The sequence below is a fragment of the Lissotriton vulgaris genome, chromosome 7 (genome assembly GCF_964263255.1).
Source record: "Lissotriton vulgaris chromosome 7, aLisVul1.2, whole genome shotgun sequence".
In the NCBI taxonomy this organism is placed as follows: Eukaryota; Metazoa; Chordata; class Amphibia; order Caudata; family Salamandridae; genus Lissotriton; species Lissotriton vulgaris.
Genome location: NC_141695.1, coordinates 1,679,677,025 through 1,679,695,380, shown reverse-complemented (window position 1 = coordinate 1,679,695,380; position 18,356 = coordinate 1,679,677,025). Strand labels below are relative to the sequence as shown.

The 18,356-nt window shown below is 43.2% G+C and overlaps 1 protein-coding gene across 2 annotated transcripts in view; it reads left to right on the top strand.

Moving 5' to 3' along the window:
- The window catches only part of ZBTB46 (zinc finger and BTB domain containing 46), a 288,923-nt gene that overhangs the window by 166,373 nt on the left and 104,194 nt on the right, over window positions 1-18,356 (top strand). For both annotated transcript variants that reach the window (XM_086932760.1, XM_086932761.1), the window contains exon 4: window positions 6,886-6,972. In XM_086932760.1, coding sequence (XP_086788886.1) covers window positions 6,886-6,972 — 87 coding nt within the window. The remainder of the gene's footprint in view (window positions 1-6,885; window positions 6,973-18,356) is intronic.

Genomic DNA, 18,356 nt, shown 5'->3' with positions numbered 1-18,356 from the left:
CCTAGCCATCCTGAAACTGTTTAGTATGATCTTTATTTTTATTGTAAACTACCACCCTCCTTGCTCATCTTTGAAAATTATTTCTAAGTGCCGGATTTCCCTTTCCTTGCATTATCCCTATCGTGACATTTGTTGGTGGATGTGTGAGGCCATTTCTCTGGTTCCTTTGGTAGTCCAGGGTGAATGAGCAGGTATTCAAGTGTATGTAAGCTACCAGTGGACCGCCGGGCTTAGAAATGTAATTGTTGGGGGCTTACTTACGCAATGAGAATTTGGAACACTGATACTCTAAAACTTATAATACACAATAAATGTCAATCTCAGGTTAGAGGTATATCTGTAGAAGAGCACACATCTTTATTTACAAGAGCATGATGTTGAAAAGTATCAGTCATCTGGCTATAGAATTTTCCTGTGGCAGCAGCGCCCATTGAAACTTTGGTATCCACAGGACTCCCTGGTTTATAGCTGTAGGGACCTATTCCACCATTGAACTGAAGCATTGAATTGCTGTATTCAGAACTGCTGGTCATGGAGATTGTTTAACCCCTCCCCTGCTGATGACGGAACCGCTCCGTCATCAGCCGCGGTGGCGCTGTGCTGATGACTGAGCGGTTCCGTCATGGCCCGCCCGTCATAAGCACAGCACAGCACAACCGACGCTGGTGACGGAGCGGTTCCGTCACCACCATGCGCCTGCCGCTCGGCCGCCCTCCCCCTTAGCACTGCGGCGGAATAGCCGCCGCAGTGAAGAGGTTAAACAGTTCCAGAATCAGGGCAACCACTGTCCGCTAGCGAAAGACACTGCAAGCACTTATCGTAAGTGGTGAAAATCCTTGTATCCCTACCTGGTTTGAAAAGAGGGGTTATAAAAGTTCACAGAAAGTCAGACAAGCCCAGCAGGCTAGGCAGCTGTCTAAAGGGAAACAACAAGCTTCCAACAAGAGTGTAGATTTATTTTTAAATCTCTCCATCCACTTTAAGACTGGCATCCTTTATAGGACTGCAAGAGGCTTGGATAACCATCTAGTACCAAACAACCCCCTAGAAGAAATTCCGCTTCTACAGTTTAAGCACTCCTCAGTCCGGACCACTGGACACTCCGCTTGATCAAGGGAGGGATATGCCATCCATCTCTCTAAAGGCCCTCTGTGTATCCTCCAGCGATGCAAACATAATTCACAGAACTCTTAAAAGTAGCTGAGAAACATGTTGTAGGAGGAGAAAGACAACCAGTGGAATCAGTACAGCATTAGACCTGTATTACTGAAATCAGTTTCCCCTTTTGGAGTTTTTCTGTGATCGTGCCAGCGCAGGCCTTGGTAGCCAGATTTTAGATGCATAACTGGGGTCAGCAAGAATACAGAGGACTACTATTCACCCTACACCAGTGTGTTCACGGAATGTCTCTCTGTAGTGGCTCAATGTTTTATTTGTTCATGCTTTGTTCATTTATACTCTTAAAGGGCTGGCTGACAAAGCTTAGTCTCCAGCTGTTAGCGAGGAGAAGGTAGTTTGCAAGACTCTGCAATTTGGGTTATTGATCAACCAGAAGAACTCTCCTCTGTTTCCATCACAGGGATGAAATGTTTAGGTCTGGCTTGACAGAGTATTGCATGATACCTATTGTTTTCAATTACTTCAACTATGCAGAGTGGGCTGTCTCTCCAGCTAGAGGGGTATTTCTTTCTTACCACATTCTGTTGCCAGTTTGGTGTATCATCCGCCCTCTAGGAAGGGCATCCATTCAAATGCACGAAGTACTTATCGGTTCCAACTAGCTCTCCTACATATGTCTGCCATTAAGTTTATCATATTTGTTGGATTATGTGAAACTTTCTCCCTTAATGCCATGGTTTTTTGTTTGGTCAAAGACGGAAACAATCGGATCTTGCTAAATGTCCTTGTGACTCAGTCAATGGAACAATGTTGCATTTCTTCTTCCTTTGCACGCTTTATACTGTTCCAAGGATTTTTTTAAAATCCCTTTATTGAAGTCTCTTAATATAAGAAACAGCAGATCGGCCGTATTACATTTGCAAATTACTTCAATTAGAGTTTGTCTGCATGATGCTTTATACATTTATTTTGGCTGCAGTAACACTAAGAAATACGATGGGCAAGTGATAAGTGGCTGTGATAGTCTTAAATGTGAATTGATTTAGTTTCCCTGCGCTGTGTTTATTCAACGTGTTTAATCATAATCCGCCCTGTACGAGATAGATGATATTAACATTATAGGGATCTGTCCTGTCTAGTTTTTAACAATAGAACATCTGTAAAGTTTTTATGCTTGTATTTTTATTCTGCACAAGGCAGTGTATGACCCATTCATTATTAATGGCCGAAAAACATGGAACTAGGTGTTAATTTATTGTTTACAGCTTAAATGTATGTTTGGGTATTCTTTTATCGGTTTATATAAATGGAATAAAGCCTTTAGCTCATGGTGCACGAGGAACTTTTTTTTTAAACATCTGAACAGTATACTTGTACCATTTGTCACATTCAGATCTCCGATGTGCATGTTGAACACACATCAGTTCATTTTTTTTCTCCACTTTTTTCACAAGTTTGAAAAGTCAGTAGGTCTGCCTTTACCATACTAAAGAGCATTTATGGATGGATATGTGTGCTTGCTTGTGTTAGCATGTTAAAGCCCTATCTCTTGGCTTTTTCAGTGCTTGTTTAGGAGTGTTATCTTTTTTTTAAAACATTTTTTTTTATTGACGTTGTATGCAGAGTTTTACAGTATATGGCAAAAAGTAGAAAATTTCACAAATATGTATACTCAGATTCATTTTCAGTTCAACCCAGTATGTAACAATTAATGCAAAAATTAAACAAATTTAAACAAAATTAAGCCCCCAAATTTGATTGAACTTTTTTGTGCCCCCAAATCTTTTGGCATATAATTATTCACTTTTCCTAACCCTTTTCATTTTTTCAAACCATTCCTGAAACGTCGGAACTTGTGTTGAAAACCAGTTCTGTAGTAATAAAGATCTGGCAACAGCCATCATAATATAAATCAAATTTGCAACATGGCTTGTAAATGTACATTCAGGATCATATCCAAACAATAACATTTTCTCATTACATGGAATTAATAACACATAATAAGTTTTTAGAAAATCAAAGATTTCTCCCCAAAAAATCTTAATTTTAGGACAGTGCGCCATAATATGTGACCAATTGGCCTGCTCACAATTACAATGTCTAAAACAAGTAGCGGATATATTGTTATGCATCTTGGCTATAATTACTGGTGTGCGGTATAGCAACCATTTGCTAAAATAAAGCATGCGACGCCAATTGGCACCACGTAGTACACTGAAATTAAACTGATTAATGGTTTTCCATATCTCAGATGATAAAACTAGGTTTTCCTGTATATGCCATTTACGGGTAGCTTTAGAAATCAACTCATCCTCCCGACTCTTTATCAAACACTGTTTTCAAGCCCCAGGTTTCTTTACCTGATCGTTAACAAAAAGATCAGAGACTAATGAAGAGGAATTATTAGTAATAGTACTAGGGTCTAATTGCATCAGAGTAGGGTAAATCAATTTAATATAGGACACCAGTAACAGAAAATTGCCTGAAATCAGGCGTATCATATCGTTGACTGTAAGCCATGTCCCATTCCTAAGAAAATCGGATAACGTTTTAAAGCCTACTTGACCCCAGTTTCATGACATCCGCTATAAGTGGCAACTCATCCACATGTGTTATATGCTTCCTTCATACCTGTTATAAGTCTATTCAAGAACTGTGTTAATATGTCCTCCGGACATAGCACCCTGCCTGGCAGCCCACACTCTGTGAATGTGGACGCTAGGGTGTACAGATGGGGCTTGTCTAAGCCATGAGACCAGGAGCGTCTGCATCAGGAGTTGCTCATCCACTCCCAGGTCCCTCCAGATGTGGCTGTGAGATCTGGGTCGATGGTATCTCAAATATGCTCATTTGTTCTTCTTCCTCAAATGCTGTTGAAGTTCACTCACTCTCCTGTATAGTTGCCACAGTTGTTGGTGCACAGCTAATGCCAGAGGGCATGTAAAAAGCACCAAGCACTCTGGCCCAGCTAGTACTGCTGTGCCTAACTAGGTCTTCCGCAAGGATTGCACTTAACCTGCCCTTCCCAAGGGACCATTAACCATTGATCTGACGTTGGGTCCGCTTCCACATGAGAACTTGTCTAGAAAGTCCAGACATTAGCCTTTAGACTTCTGCTAGTAACCACAAGAACCTGTACCCAACCAGACGCAACCAGGTGTTCTGGCCAGGATTTTGGAGGTAGTGTCCTTTGAAGTCCTCTGCTCCATGATGTCTACAGAACCCCAGACTGTCAAGCAGGCTGTGGAGATTTGGAGAGAGGCTTCTCCAAAGTATTGGGGGGGGGAGCAGTGCAGTGGTGCTACCTTGTGTGCAGCTAAATGGCTCCAGAGTTCCTCAGGGGCTTCCATTGTCATTATTGTGTACATCTGTGGGAACATCATTCAAGACAGGGATCCAGATTCAGCCAGAAGTCTCTATTTTGTCTAGCAATTTTGAATTTTAAATTTTTTTATTTGTCTCCATCCTAAAATTGCCTCCTCTTCAATTCCACCAAACGGACAAATAAACTCCAGCGATATTTTATTTATTTTCAGAATCTTTCCTGGTTCCAAATGCTGACGTTTATAGTTATCCTATATTCATTTATAGTGCTATTTGTATTTTGGGATGCCTTATCTATTTACCTACTTTGCTGCTTCCTTCCACACTCACTTGCCCTTTCATGACTTGTTTGTGGCCTCCTCTGTTGTCCCTCTGTCGTCCTGTTAATTATGTACCTTTCTTTTGCTCCTCATTCTAAATTGTTTGAAAAGGGCAGCGCAAGGCAAGAGGTTGAGAAACCATCCCCGTCAGCCCTCTCCCGATGCCGTGCTGATTTTATTTCAAGGGGAGCGTTGCTCATTGGCTTTGGCCCGGTGAATGGTAGACTGGCCTCGAGATATGATAGTGACAGCGATGCCTACCTTCAGCGCTGGTGAAAATGGAGCAAGGTTAATTGGAAGGAGGGAAAACTGGAGGGCGAAGCATCCAGGGAGAGAGAGCTCATTTGAAAAGGGCGTGAATGCCCTGGGGGACTTGTGCTAGGGAAGCATCAAATTGCATTTAACTAAAGCAATACGGGGGAGGGAGGTATTGGCTAAAAAGAATCTAATTAGGTAATTTGAAAACCTCCAATGGAAAAGGGAGTTTGCTTTGCAAGAGGTTAGAGCAAGCCGCGGCCTCATTTAAAACTATATATATATATATATATATATATATATATATATATATATATATATATATATATATATATATATATATATATATATATATATATATATATATATATATACACATACACAAAGCGCCAAGTGCTTAGGGAGGGCTACCCACAGCGCATCCGACCATCCAGACTTCTTAAGCCCCCATCAGCCACACAACCTTCCTCCAATTGATAAAAAAGAACTCCGACGCGTTTCGGGGCAGACACGCCCCTTCCTCATGGACTGTTGACAAAGTGCACATTCCACCCACCAATGCGATTCAAATGTAGTTTATTTACATCGGGGCCGCTGATGGGGGCTTAAGAAGGCTGGATGGTCGGATGCGCTGTGGGTAGCCCTCCCTAAGCGCTTGGCGCTTTGCTCGTATATATATATATATATATATATATATATATATATATATATATATATACTTTTGTTACAGCAAACGTGCACATTAAATCTGTTCTTTGATCACATGACTTAAATGATGGCTATAGAATTTAAAAAAAATGCTTTTGATAGAATGTTCGGCGTTATGGTCCTGAATAGATGTTTGCATAGTTGCTGAATCATCTGAATAGTTGTCTCCCTTTTAGCGGAAATTGCGCCATTAGACCATATGTATTTACGGTCTTTGCTGCTTCAGTGCTCTTTGCACTAATGTAAACCTGTTTAAATACAATAGAGAAATTGTGAAATGAGGGCGGGAGTTGTTACCTACTTCTGGTGTTGGAGTGTTTGTGAGCTAAGGGTACATCACCGTTCAGGTTTTGCTGTGGTTGTAAACTGTTGGCTGCGTCATGCTGCTGTTTTTGCAATAGCCATGAACTGAGGGTGAATCTTGGTTTTGGTGTTGCCTTGTCGCTGAGGGTGCATCATGTTCCTGGTGGTGTGATGTTTGTGACCTGAGTGTGTGATCTGGTTTGGTTGTAGCCATGGTTGTGACCTGCGGGTGCCCCATGCTCCTCTTCTTGAGATGTTTGTGAGCTGAGGGCGCATCATGATTTGTGTGTTGCTGTGGCTGAGCTGAGGTTGCCTGATGCTTCAGGTGTCAACGGTTGTGAGTTAGGGGTGCATCATACTTCAGGTGTTGGCATGGTTGTGATGGCTTTGTTAACATCATTCAGATGATTGTGACGGTGTGGTTCACTGTACTTAGTGTTGTATGTTACCACAGTTGTGGCCTGAGGGCACCTCTCGCTTCATGTCTGTGTTTAATGGTTTACGAAGCTTCCGGCTTGTGAAAGTGAGCAGAGTGCGCACCATGCTCCGAGTTTTACGATGGTTATGAGCTTTGTGTGTTGCGATAGCTGCGAGCCGAGTTTGCCCATACTGTGAGTTCTCTGCTCGTTGTGACCTGAGGGCAGCTAACACAAAGTCTTCAGACTAACTCTGTTTCATTTAAGGTCGCTTATAGAAATAGCCCACCCTGAGTCCGTAAATTAACCTCCCACCAGCTATTACAGCATTCAGGGCCCCTGCTTAGATTATAGCTTCATCCAGACTGTGCCATCTCTTCCGGTGCTTGCAGTGCATTTTCACACCTAACCTCTTGATTTTGCATTCTCTTTGTTCCCAGGAACCGGCCAATTGAGAGCAGGTTTTCCCGCCCTGAGCCCTCTTCACGCCTCTCCAACGATCTCCAATCTGGACAGACTCAACCCAGGCAAGTTAATGTACATGGTCCATAAATGCGGTAACTACGGTTTTAACAGTGGTGTTTGAGAGCTTGGTACATTAACCCCTCAGGGGTGCCTGTGTGCTTCCTAGCCCCCTCAAGAATGGATGTGTTTTTAGGTTCTGCATGATGGAAGTGATGCAATTGGTGTTTTGGCGCTTTTAATGTACAAGTCTCTTAGAGGCATAGATGACACCATTTTTAATGGCGGCACTAGGAGTGGAGGGAGAAGGTGTCTGGAGGGTAAGAAACAATGGATTGTGAGCCATGGATCATTGGTTTAAAGTTCAACATAAAAATTTTAAAAATGTTTAGGTCTCAACATCTACAATCTGCGAGAACTGTGAAGAATATGTTGTGCTCCCAGAGAGAAGCAAAGAAGCTATAAGTTTACCAGTGAACAAACTTGTCTTTTTTTGTGTTAACTGGTTTGAGGACTCTCCTGTAACCTGAATGACGTTCGAGATTGGGGTTTAGGAATGGCATGCCCCCGATGGTGGTTAAAGAGGGAGCACTTTGCAGAGGCGAGCTTTATCTTCGCAACCAATCAATCAGGGGTTGGTAAAGCGCAACTACTCACCCGTGAGGTTCTTAAGGCGCTGGGTGGAGGTGGGGAGCAGATCCATCTATTTTATTTTTTTATTTAATGAGTTTTATAAAGCGCTGGCTAGACCCGTAGGTGTCAGAGCGCTTTACATTCGGTTACGCAATGTTACAGAAAATCATAATTACATATTACATCAAACCTAAGCAATACATTGAGAGAGGAAAGAAAGGTGAGACAAATAGAGCATAGGGTGATGTGTGAAGGGGGAGGATGAGGGAAAAGACGGCAGGAGAGACGAAAGGAAGACTGCCCAAAGACTGATTGGGTAGGTGGCGTCTGAGGAGGGAATTCACAGCACATCTCCCCTATAGCTAAACAAGGTAGCTCCATCGGGCATTAGTCAAATAGCTAGGTCTCAACTGACTAGGGAAAGTTCACAGAAGAAAGTCCAGTGGATAAACAGGGTGGGAACTATGAGCAAGGACGGGTAAGGGCAAAGGTCAATAGCTTGAAAGCGGAAAAGAGTAGAGCGGAGAGGGGTAGGGGGTAGGGTGAAGGGGGAGGAGAGAGATAAGATCAGGAGAGTTTGCCCAAAGACCGACTGGGTAGGTGATGGTCAAGGAGGGAATCCATAGCCGATCTCCCCTTTAGCTCACGAGGTAGCTCCAGCGGGCATCAGTCAAAATGGCTAGGTCTCAGCTGTTGAGGGAAAATTCTCAGAGTAAATGTCTTGGTGGGTGAGCAGGAACAGGGTCGGGTGAGGGCTGACAAAGATCAGGACGCTAACCAATGATTTTAGACCAGGAGAGAGAGAGCATTGAGGAGGGTCCCACTGAGGCAGCCATCATGAGGTCAGGCAAGGGGGATGAGCCTTTGAAGTTGGAATTCAGTCAGTCCCCATTATTCTCTATAATCCAGAAGGAAAGTGGGTGTAATCTAAGTAGTGGATCGGTAAGGGGACAGAGCCAGGGTATGCGTGATGAGAATATCCGCCCGTGCAAGACACATCCGCCATTAGCAGGTCAGGCAGGGTGTCTTTCTCGCTTATTCGTAGCGCTAATCAGGGGCATCCTCAAAAGTCAGAGCAGTAGTTGCAGTTCAGTTCAAGTGCTTGGGTCATTTGAAGAGCCAGATGTTGAAGTGTTTCCTGAACTGGGGTAGGTTGGGAGATGGTCTGAGGTTGAGGGTAGGGTGTTCAGGTCTTGGTAGCAAGGAAGGAGGACTTTCCTCCAGTTCTGGTCTTGCGGATCTGTGCAACAGTGGCCAGGGCGAGCTGGGCAAAGCAAAGGTATCTTCTGAGTGCGTGGAAGGAGAGGCGGCTATTCAGGTATGCTGGTCCGGTGTTGTGGAGGGCCTTGTAAGCGTGGGTGAGGAGTTTGAAGGTTATTCCTCTGTCTGCAGGGAGCCAGTGGAGTATGCAGAGGTGTTGAGTTATGTGGTTGTGCCGGGGTAGGTCCAGGACCAGTCTGGCTGTGGTGTTCTGGACATTCTGGAGCTTGCTGAGGTTTTTCTGGGTAACGCTGGCGTAAAGTGCGTTGCCGTAGTCAAGTCTGCTGATGATGAGTGTGCAAGTGACAGTCTCTCTGGATTCGGTGGGGATCCATCTGAGGGTCTTTCGCAGATATTGTTCCATTCGGAGAGGGTGGATCGCAGGATGAGGACTTCTGTCTTGTCTGAGTTGAGCTTACAACTTTATCCAGATGACGACCGCTTTCATCCCTCTATAGTAGGCGCTCAATTTTATATGCTACACAAAATCCATAAGAAAGCTACCACTCCACCATTTAGACCTATAGTTTCAGCCTGTGGATCAGTACCCGAACCTCTAGGTCAATACCTAGACTGGTTCCTGCAACCCTTAGTACAAAGTTGGCAAACCCATATAAAGGACAGACACCACAGCATTTTTAAACATGTAATACACCATTGACCTAACTGAAAATGGAGAAATTTGGCTATGCTCAGTAGATGTAACAGCACTCTACACCTCAGTCTCACACAATGAAGGGTTAGAAGCCATGGAATGGTGTCTACTTCAACATGAAGTAAAAAATTCGGATAAGGTGGTCTTGTTGGAACTTTTACATTTTACATTGTTTCACAGTTATCTCCAATGGAATGACACTTTTTTAAACAAGGCAGTGGAACCTCCATGGGATTTGCGGGGGCGCCGTCCAAAGCAAATATCTTCATGGCAAAATTTGAAATGGACCCTATCTTAAGTAATCCAGATTGGCAACAGGGCTTGATCCTGTTTAAAAGATACCTTGACGATATCTTTATATTGTGGAGAGGTGAAAAAGAGAAACACCTAGAAAACATCACACAACTCAATAGATGCCATGAGTGTATAAAATTCACACCCAGATCAACAATCATCAACTAGCATTTCTAGATGTATTGATCACTATTGAAAATAAGAAGATAAAAACTAATTTCTACACGAAAAATACAGATCGTAACAGCTGTTTACATTTCAATAGCTTTCACCAAAGCTATTAAAAAAAATCTACCTTTGTCTCATTTTATCAGACAAAAAAGAATCACTTCAGACCCCATTGATACTTCTATCATGATTGCCAGACAGATCAATAAATATCTAAAAAGAGGATATCCACGAAAGATCCCAGAGGATTCAAAGATTAAAGTGATAAATATGACCAGAGACTCCCTACTAAAAAGCAAAGCCAAAACTGATGCAAAGCTAACAGTCTGTGTACTGAAATATTTCACGAAAGCAAACAAAATTACTAAAATCATGAGGAAACACTGGTCATTGATAACACAAGAACCCGATCTAAAAATACTGTTTTCAGATTACATCACCTTTGCTTACAGTAGATCTAAGAACATAAAGGAATTACTAACTAATCTGAAAAAGAAGACTGATCTGAAGAGACCTAAAGGAATGCAAAGATTGCATCCACTGTAACAATGTTATATTAGGTAATATATTTACCCATCCTATGACAGGTCAGAAGATCCCGTTACTACACTCTAGTACATGCAACACTAAGAATGTAATCTACGCAATCAAGTGTCCATGCGGAAAAATCTACGTGGGCCAAACGGAAAGGAAGATAAAAATAAGAATTACTGAACTCAAAAGTAACATTCTTCAGAAAAATCCAAAATCAACAATAGCTATGCACTAGAACGAAACTGGACATAACATAGCTCAACTAAGGTTCATCATACTGGAAGCTATGACCTCACAGTGTGATAATGTTCCTCATAAACCACAATTAAGAACAGAATATTATTGGATAAGGAAATTATGTAGCCCGTATCCTCAAGGGTTGAATGACAGGATAGAATTATCCTGTTTCCTGTAAATTCCTTGGTTTTGCATAACAATGTATCACCTTACGTTATTCTTATGATTATGTTTCCACATAGTTGCCATGTGACATTACCATAGCGTGTGTTCTAGAAGATTAATACTTATTAATATTGATACCCTATCACACACCTTTGTATCCACTCAACCAATATGGCCGCCACTATTTCATCCTACCATATTATATGCACAGCCGTACGCCGCGTTTGTTAGATTGCATTCACATATCCTTAACACCACAGATACCCGACAGACCACTTATCATTCTATAGAGACCACGGTTCGAGTACCATGATCACGTGACTCAATTCATCCCTTCAGTTAGGACACACTAAACGACCATGACGCCTTTGTATTCATTTGAATTTTTTTTTCATTGTTAGTTCCTTTATTCCAAATAGACCAGATTATCCTCATAAAACACATAGCTTGATTATCGCAATCACGTGACCCAAATTGAGCCTATCGATGACACTCTACCTTACTAGCTTTATCCCATTTGGAATATCTTGGCCGCCATTGGCCGAGTGAAGTTACATAACTTAGAATTATTTTGCAGACTTATAGTAGCGTCTTTCACACGTTTGTAGCGTTTTTGTTCCAAGTTTTGTTACCTTATGTTAACACAACTGGGATACTGGCGCTGCCTTTACTCTTCATTCTTTAAAACTAGAACACTTGCTCGCCGCGATCACGTGATTAAGGCTCAGCCTATTACAGATAGTATACTTCATTAACGTTCCTTCACACACAATATAATGGCCACCATTGGCCGTGAAAAATCATCTGAACACTGCAGAGAAGAAACCAGGAACTTTCAGCAGCATCTTCCATGCGATTGTAGCGTCTTTCATTTAAGTAAGTTTTGCCACTGCCGTTAATTTGCATTATTCACTTTACAAGCAGATTTTAACTCCCGCACCCAATCCTTCGTTTTATCTTTATCTTCAGTCCACTACACAAACAATTTTCGTGAACCCCATTCAATTCAGACACTGATTCCCAAACACACTCTCAGGATGACCATTTTCCATGAGCAACATGAATAATGTATATAAGATGATATGAGTTAAATACTTACATAATGTATGACTTTGTAAACTTTCTGATGTAGTAAGGATGGTTTTTGTAGTAGCAAAATTAGTGTTGGATATAATGTTGTAATTACCAAGCTAAGACTAGCTCATTAAGTTTCCGTTTCTTTCCTTAAAGACCCCTGATGAAGGGTCAGCATTTAGACCCGAAATGCATTGGGTAGAATGAAGAACAATTGAGAAAATATTATATAATGATGAAATTCTGGAATATGATTACAATTGATTATGAAATATGAATAAATCTTTAATTTTGAAACATGAAGAAATGTCTCAAGGAATGATTACATAGACATAAGAAAGAATGAAACTTTATAAATCTGGAAACAGTGCACACATCCTATGTGACAGAATTGTCTGCCCCAACTAGTTCATATTTATCCAGATGACTTTCATCCCATCTTGTAAGTTGTACCTGGTGACGTTGTGTTTGTTGGTGAGGGAGAGGTCCAGCTGTGTGTCTTCTGCATAGCAGATGATGTTGAGTCTGTGGTTCCCGACGATGATTGTAAGGGGGGGGGGCATGTAGATGTTGAAGAGTGTGGGGCCAAGAGAGGAGCCCTGGGGCACTCCGCAGTTGGTCTCTGTCGGTTTCGAGAGGCATGGCAGAACTCTGACCCGTTGTGTTCTGCCTGTGAGGAAGGATTGGATCCAGTCGAGGGCCTTGTCGCAGATGCCGGCCTTGTAGATTCTAGTGGTGAGGGTGCGGTAGGAGACTGTGTCGAATGCTGCCTTGAATGAAGGCAGCGGTTTTGCCCTGGTCTAGGAGGGAGCGGATGTTGTCGGTGGCAGCAAAGAGGGCGGTTTCAGTGCAGTGATTGTTTCGGATTGGGAGATGTCCAGGATTTCTTGTGTTTCAATGAAGTTGGCTAGTTGGTTGTTAACAGTTTTTTTCTGTGACGTTGGCTCGGAAGTGATCAGGGAGATGGGCCTGAAGTTCTTAATATGTAGGGTCTCTTCAGGAGTGGGTTGATTTCGGCATGTTTCCAGTGGTCTGGGAAGGAGGCTTTCTTGAGGGAGCAGTTGATGGTTTGGCGTAGCTCAGGTGCGATAGCAGGGGTGGGTCTGTGGAAATGTGGTGCAGGCAAGGGTCAGATGGTACTATCAAGTGGATGCTTTTCATGGTCTTTAGGGTTCCAACTGAGCAGGGTCTGTGGGGGGCATGGGTTGAGGTTGATGGTACTGTGTGTGTGGGGGGAGGGGGGGGGATTCCTGGTTGTCGAAGTTGTTGTAGATCGTCTTGATCTTCTGGTGGAAGAAGGTGGCAAGTCTGTTGCAGAGGTCTTCAGGAGGGTGGGACGTCTGTGGTTTTACTGTTGGGTTTGGCGAATTCCTTGATGGTGAAGAGTTCTTTGCTGTTGCATGCGTTGGTGTTTATTCTATCTTGGAGGGCCTTCTTCCTTGTGTTTTTGATGAGGTGGTGTGCGGTGGTGGCTGCTTTGAAAGTGGTGTGGGCTTCCGGAGTTTTGTGGTTCCTCCATGTCTTTTCGATTCATCCGCAGGAGTGTCTGAATTCTAGGAGGGCAGGCGTGAACCATGCATGCCTGATGTCATCCTAGTGAATGCCTGCTGGAGCAACCCTCATTTATGGCAGCAGTGTTCAGTGTAGGTCCAGGAGGGCAGGATCCATCACAGATGTTTAGGGTAACAGCTAAGTTCATTCTATTAAGATTTGTTATATGTGCATGTATATTATTTGGATGTCCAGAAAATCCTGGCCCTACGTTCGACCCGCCTGATTTTAGGATGATGATGATGATACACTCTAGTGGGAGAGACTCCTTGAGCATCGGACATTACATAACCATTGTCATACCAGTTTTAAAGGTTATTGTTTTCTTACCTTGACCTCAAAATATGATAAAATGTTTGATGAAAGGTCCTGTTGAATCTGGGATTTACGCCCTCTCCTTCACACCCATCCCCATATGAAAGTTCCTACGTAATGTAGAGTTCTAATCAGTCATTCAACTTAAAGCCTTTTATGGCTTTCATTCGCTGCTCAAAAAACCATACGGATCAGTAAGTCATCGAAGTACTAACTAGAATGTCTAAATGGTCTTTTATAGAGTTGATAATCCAACGTATGTGACCACCAGCAAAGGTAGGTGAGACCCAAGATCCAGGGATGGATTACCATCAAAATCTTGTTAGTGATCTTATTTTCTCATCTGGTCATCCACAGGGTTGGACTAGGATGTCTCTGGATCATTGAGACTACTTCCAGATCCACCTGGCAGGACTGGGGTCAAGCCCACAATCGCTTGTAGACCATGCGTGGGATCACTAAATGGAACCAGGTGCAGTGCAAAGAGTGAAAGTGTAGGGAAAGTGGAGTTAAAATGGAATAGAGAATGAACAGTAAGGTAACTTTAATAGCTGTAAGCCTCTTTCTATTTAAAAACCAGAACAGCGCAAACATGCAGTATAAACAAATGACTGCTTAGGGGCCGACATGTTTCTGCCAAATAGGGGAAATACTCCCTTGGCTTTCTCCAGGGCTTCTGTTCTTGAAAAACTTTTGCTACTGCTAGTGCAAAACCACACTCAAAATGATAAAGAAATTAAGTACAGTGACATTTTTAAGGATATATAATTCTATTCCTCCATGTCAGCTGATGTATCAATCACCTAAAAGAAGAATGCAAAGTGGTGTAAGTACATTGGATATTCAACAATACAAGTCCATTTACAAAGGACCAATGCAGTTCCTTACTCACCCTTCTTGACAGGGGAAAATACCTCACCTCACCTGGACCAAGCTCAGAGTAAGGGAGGCCACGCTCTAAAGATAAGAAAAGGAGGGGAATCCCAAATTAAGAGGAAGAAAAAGAACGATTCCTTTCTATCTACAGGGAGTCCCTGATAAGTGTCTTATCTCTGAAGCACACTCTCTCAGCCAATCTCCAACTGTGCTCACCCACAGGCTCTCCAACTACATAGTGTGGGAGAATGAACCTAGCTGTCTCACTATAGGGACTTTAACCTCAAATTCACAGAATATTAGAGACCACAAATTAGTGGCTACACTCACCTCTCCGTCGTTGCCCCGAACTATGTCTGAGATTGGGGGAGGCAACGCTCGAAGAAAAAGAGCATCATATATTGGTGCAGCTCCTCATAGAATCCACCTATCACAGCGAGGGTGGAGCATCACGTGTGGAGAAGCGCCAGATAGTTTCAACTGATTTGGGCGAGTCACTTGATGACATCATTGTGGATAAGCTTTGTTTACTGTTTTCAAAAAGCGATCGCGGCCGACCGACGAGATTCATCTCCGCTCCGCGTAATCTCGATGTTAGTGTGTAATGAAGCGTGTTATCGTGAGATCTCTTGTAAGAACTACCAAACGTGGGAAATGTAGTCCGCCGCGTTTGGTGTCCGGTTCTGAGTCTGTTATTTATGAATGTTTAACATGCCTGTATCTCGATCTTGCTTATGATATCGGAACAGGAGGCCGATTCTTAAACTTAAAGCACTCAGAGTGTTTATGCCGATATGTTATAATCTCATCAGGCCTGACAGGAGGTAGTCTCACTAGCCAATAGGGAGCTCGCGTGTTTATTCGTAGAGATGGGAATTGTAGTTCGCAAGCTCGAAGGGGCAAGGGTTCTATCCTTCTCTCAGCTAGTTACAGCAGTTGATCCACGGGAGACGGTGTGGTCAGCCTTATGTTATATAAATATATATATTCTTTATTGTGCGTAGTTAGACTCTTTTGGGAAGCTGTACCACGACTTATAATGTGGCATAATATATTTATAAGGATAACCGGACCCTGTCTATTGGTTTTGTTTACTGGGCTGTTTACAGTTTCAGATTATATCACTAGTGCCTAACAAGGTGCTATAACGAAAAACTCACTTAGTTACTATACTAATTAATAAGATGGTCATATGTAGTACAGAGCCTGAATGATGAAAACATTATTTTTAATTAAATATGTACCCAGAAGTGTAAACATAGTAAGGATTTTCATCGTTCGCACATAAGTAAGGTTGTCATGGATAATACAGCACCTCAGCATTGAAATAGGTGAATTTCTAGGTGTCTGCCAGAAGGTCATAGCATAGTCCAGGGAATTTCGTCATTTAAACCCCGGGAATCTGTAGACAATCTGAATATCCATTTTTGTTCCTTGACAAATAAGTATCTTGCAATGTCCCCAATATGCGATGGTATAAAAGGTTTTTCCAGGACTGTCCAAGTGAAATCGGTTTCACTATGGTTCCGCTCAATGAAGTGTTTCGTGAGTTTAGAGATACTCTTTATGCACCGAAAAGCACTTTTGTGCTCCAGCATCCTCGTCTGCACTTTTCTGGTAGTCATCCCTACATATTGTTCCCGACAGGGACATGTAAGTAGATAGATTGCCTGTGAACTGTTGCAATTGGAAATGTTTTTCAGGATCCAAGGGCGATCTGTGCCTATCTCCATTTCAGTGACTTTAGATGTCTGTGGGCAAACGGAGCGAGCAGTTCCCGCAGGGATGGTGCCCGGTAACTGCCGCAGTGTTCCAAAGGGTACCTACTGCTCTTTTGGGAGGATCTCTGGGACGGGTGTGTATCAACCGATCCCTTAGGTTAGTGGACCTTTTGAAGGCAAAAAGAGGTTGTTCATTTTTATCATTGCCAAAATTGAGAATTTTCCACTGATGCTTTACAATTCGTTGAAACTAATTTGATTTAGTGTTGTAAGTGGTCACTAATGTTAGTCGGTCAAGAGGTGGTTTTTCAGTTGGGACCTCTAACAGGGCGTCATGGTGGTTGTTGGTCGCCCTTTTCCATGAGCGTGTGATCAGTTTTTTCGGGTAAAGTCTTGCCTGAAGTTGTCTGGATAGCCCTTCGGCAAGTTTTTGAAAGGTTCCAGGTGTTGAGCAATTCCGTCGTACTCTTAGTAATTGCCCATAGGGCAAATTGTCCCTTAAAGAATTGAGATGTTGGCTCTCATAGAGGAGCAGTGAGTTTCTGGCCAAAGGTTTTCGGTATAGTTCAGTTTCAAGGCCCGTAGCAGTCACGAAAATAGACAGATCAAGGAAGGAGATCCTTTCTTTGCTGTTTTCCACTGTGAATCTCAGAAAACGATTCTGAGTATTCAGCCACTGGTGGAACGACATAATAGATTGTTCATCCACTCGCCAAATGACGAGGATGTCGTCTATGTAGCGTTTGCACCAGTGGATGTGTGACCTGAAAGGATTATTGGAAGTCAGGACACATTCCTGCTCGAATACATGGACTTACAGGTTTGCCAGGCTGGGAGCAAAAATGCTCCCCATGCTGGTTCCTGAGACCTGCAGGTATATGGTGTTTTCATATTTGAAAAAGTTCTTTCATGGCGATCTTGGCTAAAGCCATAATGAAAGGAACTGGTGTTATTTTTTTTTTTTTGGAAAACCTTTATTTGTAGAAAAAGTACACCGCTATTCAGCCATACATCCCGGAGGCCAGGCAGCATTGAGGTAGCAGGTAAGATCGTGTACAATACTATACACAGAAGCAATCAGGTTTAATTTTCAATAGCATCAAACTTAGAATAAATAAACCAAGAATAAGAAGGCCTCAATAAGGCTAAGGGAAAGAGGTGTGTGCTAGGCACGAAAGAGAGTCAAAGAAAGAGAGGAGTGGCTGAGGACAGTACAGAAATAGTGGAGTTGCGCAGCGGGAGGGGGTCGAGGGCCGCACACCCAAGACAGCGCACAGGAACAGTGACAACAGTAAGGCATGTGGGGGGTAACACATCAGGATAACCCATCTGGAATTGCGGGAAGGGGCTCTACGGGGAAGGTTGGACTTCAGAGTCAATCTCTATTGGGGGGTCGCAAATATCACCTCTATAGGAGTTCCAGGCTCCCCACACAGACCTCCACATTTTAGGCTTGCCCCTGGCCACGTACACCGTCTTTTCACGCAGCATGCACCAGTCCATGTTGGTTTCCCATAAGCTGAGGGAGGGAGGAGCAGGCGCACCCCATTTCTGGGCGATGTCCCTCTTGGCCACCATATTACCCAGGGTGACCCAACGGGTCTGGGCTACACTGTAATCATTCGGACACCAAACATTGAGGAGGCACCGCCGGGCCTCAGCCGGTAGGGCCACTCCAGTCACTTCTTCCATCACCTCATGCACTCGCGTCCAATACCGGGCAACCCCAGGACACTCCCATATGATGTGCAGGAAAGTAGCAAGCATACCACAACCCCTACGACACAGGCCGTCCGTGGAAAGTCCCATATGTATGAGTCTAGGGCCAGTGACATACACCCTGTGTAGTATTTTCAACTGAACCAGGCGGAGTCGTGCTGATATGGCCACCTCCCTAGGGGAGGAGACCGCTGATTGCCACTCCTCGTCGTCCATCTCTATACCATCATTCACCCAGTGCAACCGC